At 41.5% G+C, this 11,911-nt stretch overlaps 1 protein-coding gene across 5 annotated transcripts in view; it reads left to right on the top strand.

Annotated features, from left to right (window-relative positions):
• The first annotated feature begins 3,337 nt into the window (after nucleotides 1-3,337).
• The window catches only part of Arnt (aryl hydrocarbon receptor nuclear translocator), a 68,263-nt gene continuing 59,689 nt past the window's right edge, over nucleotides 3,338-11,911 (top strand). For 4 of the 5 annotated variants that reach the window (XM_029537474.1, XM_029537475.1, XM_029537478.1 and 1 more), the window contains exon 1: nucleotides 3,338-3,494. In XM_029537474.1, the coding sequence (XP_029393334.1) occupies nucleotides 3,470-3,494 (25 nt within the window). In that variant the 5' untranslated portion in view covers nucleotides 3,338-3,469. Of the gene's footprint in view, nucleotides 3,495-9,326; nucleotides 9,407-11,911 lie in introns of those variants that run through there. The other variant, XM_029537477.1, reaches the window with a different exon arrangement.

The following is an 11,911-nucleotide window of genomic DNA, read 5'->3' on the forward strand; positions in this document are numbered from 1 at the left end:
TTTTTTTTTTTTTTTTTTTTTTTTTTTTTTTTTTGCATTGTGTTTCTGATGTGTGCTATGTATGTAGTGCATGAAGCAGTAAACTCCAAGCATGAAGTTACAGCCACATCAGGTGTCTTCCTCTCTTATGTCCCGACGTAGTGCCATTGGGCTAGGTGGCCACTGAGTTCTTGGGGATCAGTTTCTATCCAACAAGCACCAGAGTTACGTATGGAGCAATGATCGTTTTTTTTTGTTTGTTTGTTTGTTTGTTTGTTTGTTTTTTAACGTGAATTGGGGGGGGGATTCAAACTCAGGCTCTCATGCTTACAAACCACACTGTCTGTCACTCAGGGCATCTCGGCCTAACCATGTAGGCCAGGCTATCTTCAAACTTGAAGTGACCCTTATACCATGGCTCTTTTACTATCTGATTATAGGTGTAGGTCAACATGTCTAATATATATATATATATATATATATATATATATATATATATATATATAAAACCATGACTTTTAGTTTGGTTTTTCAACACATAGTTTCTCTATGTTAATCATCCTGGCTGCTTTAGATCTTAATTTGTAGACCTGGCTGGCATCCAACTCAAAGAGATCCATTGGCCTTTACCTCCCAAGTACTGGGGTTAAAAGCATGCAATGCCACTAAACTACAATTTCTTATATTCAAGTGTACCATATAGATGTCATGTTTTGTTTTGTTTTGCTTTTGTCAATTTGACCCAAGCTAAGATCATCTAAGAGGAAGGAAAGTCATTAAGACAATGCTTCCATCCTGGCATTGTGACACACCCCTTTAATGCCAGCAAATGAAAGTGCGAAAGCAGGCGGATCTCTATCTGTTCACAACTGTTTGTAACTCCAGGTTGATGGGATCTTTCTTGTTTGCCTAATCGTGTTCCTACACTCAGGTATACCGACTTAAATGCAGACACACATTCATATAATTAAAAAAGTAAAACTATTCAAAACCCCAAGAAAATGTCTAAACAAACCAACCAAACCAACCATTCAACCAAACAACCTAAGGCAAGCAAGCAGCCAACAAGAAGCCAGCATGAGGGCTTGCTTCTCACTGCACCTCTTTTTAGTGGATGGGAGTTAGTTCTCTCTTTGAACCCTTGTGTGGTTTTTGGAGAATCCAGCTTCAAGTACCTTTAGCTCTTGAGCCATCTTGTCATTTCCACTTACTTACTTCTGAATGTTTTTAAAGTTTTTGTGTATGTGTGAGCACACATGTTATGGTGCGAGGAAAGTTGAAGATAATTTGCAGGTGTCCTCTCCTTGTGTAAGCTCAGAGCATTGGATCTTGGGATTTTAGGTGTAGCTGTGTAGTGGAGTCATCTTTATGGCTATTTTTTTTTTTTTTTTTTTTTTTTGAGACAGGGTTTCTCTGTATAGCCCTGGCTGTCCTGGAACTCACTTTGTAGACCAGGCTGTCCTCGAACTCAGAAATCTGCCTGCCTCGGCCTCCTAAGTGCTGGGATTAAAGGCATGTGCCACCATGCCCGGCTTTTTATGGCTGATATTTATTTATTTATTTATTTATTTATTTATTTATTTATTTATTTATTATATGTAAGTACACTGTAGCTATCTTCAGACACTCCAGAAGAGGGCATCAGATCTTGTTACGGATGGTTATGAGCCACCAAGTGGTTGCTGGGATTTGAACTCCAGACCTTTGGAAGAACAGTCGGGTGCTCTTACCCACTGAGCCATCTCACCAGCCCTTTATGGCTGATTTTTAAAAAAAATATTTGGTGAATCAAACTGACAACAAGCCAAAGAGTAGTGCCCATATGCTTATAGTTCTAACATTGGTAGGAGAGGATGAATTCAAGGCCTCTTGAATTTTCATCTACATAGTGAATTTGAGGTCAGTCTAGACTACATGAGACCTTGTTTCAAAGAACAAAATTACCTTCCTCCCCGCTAGTCTACATATACATGGTAATGAATGTAATAGGGTTTGGGTGTTAGTTTCATTCACTTTGCTTCTCACTATTGGATTAATTTGCAAGGTGGCCTTTGTTTCATGTCTTTGGTTTTTGTTTGTTTTTGAGATAGTGTCTTTCTATGTATAACTCCTGCTGTCTTAGAACTCACTATGTAGACCAGGCTGGAATTGAACTCAGAGAAATTGGCCAGCCTCTGCCTCCTGAATACTGGGATTAAATGTGTGCATCGCTACACCTGGATCTGTTTATAGTTCTTTTTTTTTTTTTAAATATATATATTTTAAGATTTATTCATTTATGTATATGAGTACACTGTAGCTGTACAGATTGTTGCGAGCCTTCATGTGGTTATTGGGTATTGAATTTAGGACCTCTGCTCGCTCTGGTCAGCTTCGCCCATTCCAGTCAGCCCGCTCACTCAGTCCCTGCTTGCTCTGGCCCAAAGATTTATTTATTATTCTAAATAAGTACACTGTAGCTGTCTTCAGACACACCAGAAGAGGGTGTTAGATCTCATTAAGGGTGGTTTTGGGTCACCATGTGGTTGCTGGGATTTGAACTCAGGATCTCTGGAAGAGCAGTTAGTGCTCTTATCCGCTGAGCCATCTCACAAGCCCGTTTGTAGTTCTTGATCTGTAAAATTATAGAATTTATCTCAGTGTTTTGAGTCGACATTGTCTGTTCTGAATTGCTCAGTTCTTAAAATTAGACATTACTTCGGTGTGGTATCACCTTGTCATTCGTAAAAAACTTGTGACATAGGACACCCCACTTTTGGAGGGCAGGGAAAGGGACTAGTTTCATTTTGTAGTACAGGCTGGTCTTTGCAGTCTGAGTTCTGCAATACTTGTTTAAATAAAAATTATTTATTCGTTGTCTCCATTTCGAATGTTGGCATCTTTGGTACCACGTAATCACCCAGCTTTTTCCTACCAGCTTCAGAGCCAACTCTTAAGAATTAGTTATCGGACTTTTACTAGTGACAAAAGTTCATAAAGAAAAGCAATCCAGAATGGATTAGTGATCACTGTTAGAACTTATAAAGAGGATTTGCATAACAAATCGTCTGTAGGAAGCATATGCTGATGAGCCCACTAGGAAAGAAAACTTTTTCATTGCATTTCACTGACGTCAATTTGGTTATGAATCTCCGACGCTGAGAAGGCCGGATTAGGGAAACAGCTGGTTGGCTTCCGAGCTCAGGCTTCCTTGCACTCCTGGGGTCACCGGACTCTCTGGCCGAGTCACTAGCCCGGCCTCTATGGCGACTTCCTGATCCTATTGGTCAGTTCTCCCAGGGAGGCTGTCTGGAGACTGACCCCGCCCACATGTTGGGCGTGTCTTCTCCCCAGGATGGGGGGGGGTGGGCGTCCGCCATCTTGGATTCCGCGGTAGCGGTGGCGGCGGTAAGGTGCCTGATCTGCGGAGTGGCTCTTCCCTCCCCTCCCCCAGCTCGGTGGCGGCTGCCCCTCCCACCGAGGGTGGCGCAGCGACGGTGCCATCTCGACCATGGCGGCGACTACAGCTAACCCAGGTGAGGAGGCAGAAAGGACTGACAAGTGCGGAGAGCCAGAGCAGAGCCGTAGGGCCGTGGCGTTCGGGTGTTGGGGGAGGGGTGTCGAGGAGGCGCCCTGCCCGGAGGAGCTGGGGAACGGGTGACGGGTGTTGGGGGACTCTGTGCCCCAACTTCTGGAGTAGTGGCGGCGCTTGGCCGAGCGCCTCCACTCTGCCTGCGGTGTTAGGGAGTGGTGTGGTCTTTTAACCCTCTGCCAGCTGATGTCCCCTGATGCCTAGTAAGTAACTGGGCAAACTGACTCGGTTCAACTGCGAGCGTAATCTGGGCTATAGACGGGGCCACGCTGACGTTTTGCAAGGTCTTGCTTGATTCTACACTTGGAAAGGTTTACATTTAAATGGAAAACTTAGTTCTTTGAGAATCTGCTCAGGTTCTTGTAACTCCCATACTTTGAAATTCAGGGTTTACACGTTTTAGCGTAGTTATTAGTGTCTTGCTGCTGAAAACAGAGGTTTGGGTAATGGTTATAGTTCAGGACAGGTCTTTTAGTCCAGAACCCAGGTTTAAATCTTGTTAGGTCGAGGTGGAGCAACTCTTGTTCTTTCAGAAAAATGTCCCCCGCCATTTGTCTATGGACGTCTTCTTGCTTGTTTGTCTGTCTGTCTCTGTCTTTCATCTTATTTTGAGTCAGGGTCTCATTCTAGCCCCGGGTTGACTTTGAACCACTGCAGTCTCCTGTCTCAGCTTCCCAACTACTGGAAATACTAGGCTTGATCTATCACACCTGTTTAGTCCTCTTTCTGCTGTATTACAGTCACATCTTAGGAAGTATTTCATTTTAATTGGCCTACCTTGTTTTTCTCCGACAAGGTAGACCCATCATTTCCAGAAGTCTGTATCATCACAGCCTTTTAGAAGAGTTTGGAGGGAGGGATGTGTAGTGTTGGTCTCTGCTATTTCACATTGAACTTTTAAATTTTATCTTGTTAATGTCTTAGGTAATATTGTATTATATTACAATAACAGGGTACACACACACACACACACACATATATGTATATGCATAACACAGCTGAAACACTGCGAAATGTATTGTTTTCCCATTATTTTTGGAAACAGCTTTTTTTTTATTTCCAAGAGAGTGAGTGAGCGAGCCCTAGAACTTACATATAGCCCAGGTTGGCTTCAAATTCACAGAGATCATATGCCAGTATCATTTTTTAAAAAAGTATTTTTTAAGCTTTAAAAATTATGTATATGAGAATGTTTACTTGTGAGTGCAGGTATGGGAGGAGTCCAGAATAGGGTGTTGGACCCCCTGCAGCAAGAGTTTCAGGCAGTTGGAAGCCCCTGATGTGGGTGCTGGGGCCTGACATTAGGTCCTATAAGAGTAACACATAGTCTTATCCACTGAACCTTCCTTTCAGCCCCTGAATACCAGTTTTTATTTTTTTACATGAAGATGAAGTAAATTGTCAGGAAACTATTGGAATATTTGATGAATTATAGGAGAAAACTATACAACTGAAAAATGTTAGGGAAAATCAGACCTTGTAGTAAAATAGCCCATGTCTCACTAGAGTAAACAAGATTTCAAACTGATCACATGTTGCAAAATCCTTATCTAACTCTTCAGATTGCAAAGTGTTTCTCTTGTTAGGGACCATAGAGAAACACATTTTAGTAAGTCAGAAGCTTTTCTAGCCTTGTGGATGGAGCTGCCTTCTTCTGATTTTAAACAAGTTACCAAAACTACATTTTTCTTGACCAAATAGTCATTTCCTTAGCAATATTAGCTTAAGTTTCTAAGCAGGAAATAGTAATTTTTTTATTCTATCTTTTTTTTCCAAGTGGGGATTTTTGAGAGGCTGGCCTGCAGTGTTCTGTGAAGATCAGGCTGGCCCTGAACTTGTAGTGGTCTTCTTCTGTCTTAAGTGCTGGAATCACATGCATGTGCCATTCTATATAAACTGTCTTCAGTGCTGGAATCACACGCATGTGCCATTCTATGTAAACTATCAAAACTTTTTTAAAAGTACGGTTTAAGAATATTTTTTAATGAAACAGTTGTTTGTTTGTTTGTTTTGACTTTGGTTTTTTTTTTTTTAAAGATTTATTTATTTATTATATGTAAGTATACTGTAGCTGTCTTCAGACACTCCAGAAGGCGGCATCAGATTTCGTTACGGATGGTTGTGAGCCACCATATGGTTGCTGGGATTTGAACTCAGGACCTTTGGAAGAGCAGTCGGTGCTCTTAACCACTGAGCCATCTCACCAGCCCCCTTGACTTTGGTTTTTCAAGGCAGGGCTTCTATATGTATCCCTGGCTATCATGAAACTCAGTTTGTAGACCAGGATGGCCTCCTACTCAAGATTTGCCTGCTCCTGCCTCCTGAGTGCTAGATTAAAGGTGTGTGTCATCACCAGTAGAAATAGTTGATTTTATTTATTGTTTGATTGCTTGCTTCTTCAATTTTGAGGTGGGCAGAGTCATCATAGGTACTTACCAAACAGAGGGAGACCAGGCCGGAACTCCCATAATCTTTGCAGAGGCAGGGGGATATCTTAGTTCATGGCCATCCTGGTCTACAAAGTCGTTTCCATGCTACATAGTGAGACCTTGTTTCAAAACCAAAAGCCAGACCAAACCAAACAAAAAACTCGAAAGGTGAGGAGTAGGTTCTTAACAAACCTTTGCAAACTAACCTGAGAATTTAAGAGTTTTCTTAAATTCTAGTCTGCTGTAAGTGGTGGCATAGAACCCAGTGGTTCCTGCTGTAGCTGACATCCCTGCGGAGCCAACCTTGCCTCAGCCTTTGATGAGATGGGATGATAGGTCTGAGTGTAGAACAGCACACCCAGTGAGACTGACCCACTGCTCTCTTTACCATCTGCCTTTCCTTCCTTTTCCTGGGGCTACATTCCTAGCTCAAGATTTTTTTTTTCATGTTGAGAATTCTTCCATCTCTTCTAATTTATTGATCCCATGTTAGTACATACATGATACTTAAGTCATAAAATATAGCCTTTTTGTTGTTGCTTTTCCCTCTTTACTTCTTTGTGTCAAACAGGATATGTTTTGGATGGTTGAATTTTAGAAAATTAGATTCATGACTGGAGGGATATACAGTGGGAAATGTACTGTGTTCAATGTGGACTTGTACACAGGCCAGAAGACATTGGATGTCCACCTCTGTAACTTTGTGCCTTATTCCTTTGAGGCAGTTCTTCTTAAATGTGGGCATCTTACTGGGTCCCTCTGCCCTATTTCTTTGAGGCCAGGTGTCTCCCTGAACCTGAGGCTTACGTGTTTTGCTCGGCTGACAGTCAGCAAGACCTGGAGCAGTCTTCTTGCCTGGACCCTCAGAGTGCAGGGATTCCCGGTGGACGCAGGGTTATGCCAGACTTGTTACTTGGGTTCTGGGATCCAAACTCAGGTCTTGAGGTTGTGTCGCAAGTGCTCTTAACCACTGGATCATGTCTTCATTCCATACACCACCTCCATTTTTTGAGACAGGATGTGTTACTGGCCTGGAGTGTGTCAAAGAGGTTAAGCTTCTGGTTGGTGAGCCCCAAGCTCTCTGGGTTTCGACTTCACCAGTGCTGGAAATACAAGTAAACACTACCATGCCTTGTCTTTTTATGTGGGGTCTGGAGATTAACTCAGGACTTTATTGCTTGATTGGCAATTCTTTTTTGATTGAGCTACCAAGCCTTTTATTATTAATTAGCCAGTGTTCTTAATTGCTGGTCATATCTCCAGCCCCACTTTTTTTCAAAAAAAGATTTTACTTAAATTATGCACATTGGTGTAGTAGTTACTCTTCTGTGGCCATGAAGAGACACCATGACTATGGGAACTTCGAGAAGCATCAATTTATTAGACTCGAATTTTTCAGAGGTGAGTCCATGATCATTGTGGCTGGAAGCATGGCAGCAGGCTGTATTACTTCCAACAAAGCCATACCTCCTAATTCTTCCCAAGACACTAACACCAACTGTGGACCAAGAATTAAAAAAAAGGAGCCCGTGGGGACCATTCTCATTCAAAAGACCATGATTCCTGCGGGTAGGTTTGTTCATGTGAGTGCAGGTGCCCCCAGAGGGCAGGAGTGGGGGGGGGGTTGGTGATTCTCTTGTAGCTGCAATTATAGGTGGTTGTGAGCCATCCAATGCAGGTTCTCAGAACTGAGCTCATGTGTTATGCAGGAACAACTGAGCCGTCTCTCCAGCCCCCCAAATCAATCAATTTATCTATCTTTTTTTTCTTTCTTTTTAAAGGAATTGAACCATTTTACTAACTCAGCAGTTAAAATACAATAAACTTTTTGTTTTTGAGGCAAGTCTTATTTAGACTAGGCTAGGTTGGAACTCACTATGTTACTGAGGGTGAACTTGAATTTCTCTTCCTTTCTTTCTTTCTTTCTTCTTTCTTTTTTTAAGATTTATTTCTTGATATTATGAGTACACTGTAGCTGTTTTCAGAGACACCAGAAGAGGGCATCAGATCCCATTACAGATGGTTGTGAGCCACCATATGGTTGGTGGGAATTAAACCCAGGACCTCTAGAAGAGCAGTCAATACTCTTAACCGCTGAGCCATCATCTCTCCAGCCTGATCTTGATTTTCTGATCCAGCTGCTACAATCTTATAGTCACAACCATGCCTGTCTTACCTTGTGCTATGGATGGACCCAGGGCTTAGTGCATGCTTGGCAGGCATTCTGCCAACTGAACTACATACTCAATGGATAACAGTTTTGGAAAGAAACTTCGGCTGGTGTACTTTTGTGCAGTAGACTTGTGGTACAGTTTTTAAAATATACTCTATTTTCCTAGAATTTAAGAAGTAAAGACTTATGTTGAGAATGGTAGCCATGTATCAGTAAACAAAAATGGCTGGAGAGTGGTTCTGCCATTAGAAACAAGCACTGGCTGCTCTTGGAGAGGACTGAGGTTTTGTTCCCAGCACATACTTGGTGCTACTACCCATAGCTATAATTCCAGTAGATCAATTGCCACCTTCTGGCCTCCATGGACACCAAGCCTGCAAGTGTTGCATATATACACACAGGCAAAACATATACATAAAATAAAGTTGTTTAAAATATAAAACAGAGAAAAGTTTTCTGATGTTACAATATTATAAAGAATCTTGAAAAATGTTTCCATTATTTATCTAGTGTTTTGTCAACTATATAACTGATTTCATCCAGATGTTATAATAATAAAAGAATGTCTTTACACCCCTTTGAGAATGTAGGGCTTGAACTCAGCAGAGTGAGCCAACTCCACAGCCCTCAGGTGGTAGGCACTGCTTGTATAACCGGGTTGGATTGCTTGATTTGCTGTTTTGACAGGGTCTGGGTATGTGGTTCAGGCTGGACTTGGGCGCTCCATCTCTCCTAAGTGTTTTTGTTTTGTTTTGTTTTGGTTTTGGTTTTTCGAGACAGGGTTTCTCTGTAGCCTGGCTGTCCTGGAACTAACTCTGTAGACCAGGCTAGCCTCGAACTCAGAAATTCGCCTGCCTCTGCCTCTCGAGTGCTGGGATTAAAGGCATGTGCCACCATGCCTGGTGCAAATAAATATTTTAAAAATAAATAATATAATGAGTAACCAACAAAATACTAAAGTATAGCCTAGACACAGAGAAAAATAATAAATACTTAATATGTTCATTTCTTTCTCTAGGTTTGTTTCCTTGCTGTAAAATGAAAGAGTTATCATCCTTTGTTTTTATTTGAGACAGGGTCTCTCTCACTGTTAGTTTTGTCTGCCCTCAGAATTCACAGAGCTTTGCTGGCACTGAAGCCCTCTAGGACACTGCTGCTTTATTTACAATGGACTCACTCCCTGATATTTAACTACTAAGTCATCATGGAAAATAGGACAGCATTCCTAAAAATAGATGGATTTAGCAAGGCAAGGTAGGTCATGCCTATAATCCTAGTACTGGGGAAGCTGAGGCAGTCTCATATAGCCCAGAAGTTGGCCTTGAACTCACTACCCAGCTGAGGTTCTCATGTCCATCTCTTAAACACTTAGGAGAGATGTTATACAGAGAAACCCTGACTCCAAAAACAAAATTATACTTTAACTTTTATATTTTTCCTTTTTATTTTTACTGTAGTTGGATGACCAAAGTAAGTTTTTCTTAAGACAGGCTCTCAAATACCATGCTGGCTTCAATCTTACTATCCTAAGCTAGGGCTTGAACTTCTAGACCCTACTGCTTTCACTTCTGTAGTGGTGGGATTATAGTTAGGTGCCATCACTCCAGGGTTATTGGGCTCAAGATAGGAGCTTCATGCCTACCCGACAAATACCTAGTTGAGCTGTGCAGGTTCCAGGTCGGCCAGAGCTAGGGTGAGGTCCTGTCTTAAAAACAATAATAAAAATGGGCAGGGGTGCAGCTTAGTTAGAAGGACCCTCGTGTGTCAGACAGAAGGCCTAAGTCTAACCCCTAGTGCATTGCAAAGCCCACCTCCTTCCCGCCACCAGAGGCTTTCTGAGCTGGATAAGGTGGTGGCCTATACCTGCTTTTTGTTTGTTTTTTCCTTTGAGAACGAGTGTAACTTAGCTGGCCTAAAATTTCATGTGAACTTGCTGTGATTCTCCTACCTGTCTCCTCAGGGCTGGAATTACAGGCCTACACTACTGACAAAGCAAGTCAGTTCTATCAGAAGATTCCCTCAGTTCACTGCTTTTTTCATATCTATTTAGTTTATCATTTTCCATGAAGGGGGAGTCAGTATTTTCCATTTTTTCCAGTAAACGTTAAGTTCAGATATGTAAATACACATATATGTGTGTGTAGACAAACAACTTCATCAACTTTGGTGTCTGTTTTTGAGACAGGGTCTTACTATGTAGCTTTAGCTATCCTCGATCTTGCTGTGTGGACCAGGCTGGTCTAGAACTTAAATTAACCTGCTTTTGCTTCCCATGTGCTGAGATTAAAGGTATCTACCACCAAATCTACTAATTTTGTTTTTTAAAAACTTATATTTAACTGTATATATGTATATGTGAGTTCAGGTGCCCTTGGAGCTCAGAAGAGGTGTTGGGTCCCCTCAAGTTCCAGATTGAGCTTCCAGGTGTAGGGAACAGAGGAAGTCCTGAGTAACTGTGCATTGTTGACATGCGCATGGCCATATTGAGGTCTCCAAGGCCACAGACCCATGGGAGATTGACAAAGCCATTACCCATATGGCCAGGCTAAAGAGAATGACAAAGCTCTTCTGGATCCTAGTATGAGTGTGTTTGTGTGTGTATGTGTGTGCTCACATGTGTATAAATGTATGAGTGTGTATGTGCGTATATGTGCAAGTGTGGAAGACAATGGCGAGCACCAGGTGTCTTCCCAGATTACCCTTTAGTTTGTTCACCGAGTCTGGCTTTCCCTTATCCTTCTACCTCTCTTACCTAAGTCTGGAATTTTATATGTGTGCCACTATACCTGCCTTGTATATGACTAAATTCTATTTGGTAATCTTTTGTTAAGTATTTTAGTATCAGTTTTCAGGAAGAATATTGGTTTATAATTGGTACTTTTTTTTGTTTGTTTGTTTTGTTTGTTTTTTGTTTTTGTTTTTCGAGACAGGGTTTCTCTGTGTTGCCCTGGCTGTCCTGGAACTCACTCTGTAGACCAGGCTGGCCTCAAACTCAGAAATCTACCTGCCTCTGCCTCCCGAGTGCTGGGATTAAAGGCATGTGCCACCACTGCCCTGGCCCAGTGCATTTTTTACTGTTTGCTTTGTTGTGATATCAGATTAATACTAGAATCATCAGTAAAATGAGGCCAGGAGAGGATTTCACATCCAAATATTTTCTGGAAGAAGCTATGTAGCATTGGTATTATTTTTTTACATGTTTGATTAAATTCATAGTAAAATAATTTGAACCTGGATATTTCTTTTTGGAGTATAGTTATAGAACTATTGTATCTATTTTTTTTTTTTTTCCTAGACAGGGTTTCTCTTTGTAGCCCTGGCTGTCCTAGAAAGTACTCTGTATACCAGGCTCATCTTGAACTCAAGAGATCCACCTATCTCTGCCTCCGGGCCTAAAGGCGTGCACCACCGCCGCCCAGCTACAATATTTATTTTTATATTTAGTTAGTTATAATTGTATGGGCTTTCCCTATTCTTGTTGGAGGTTGGGCCAGTTTTATTGATCTGTTCAAAGAACAAGCTTTTTGTTTCACTGGTTTTTGCTGTTTTCCACTTTGAAATTCATTGACTTCTACTCTTGTATTTCTTTCCTTTTGTTTGTTTGCTTTGGGCTTTTTTTGTTTTGTTTTGTTTTGTTTTTTTGTTTTTCTAGGTACTTGAAGTAAAAGCTTAATGATTGATTTGGTTTTGTTTTTTAAGATGTGTGTGTGTGGGCTGGTGAGATGGCTCAGTGGGTAAGAGCACCCGACTGCTCTTCCA

The sequence above is a fragment of the Mus pahari genome, chromosome 4 (genome assembly GCF_900095145.1).
Source record: "Mus pahari chromosome 4, PAHARI_EIJ_v1.1, whole genome shotgun sequence".
NCBI lineage: Eukaryota > Metazoa > Chordata > Mammalia > Rodentia > Muridae > Mus > Mus pahari.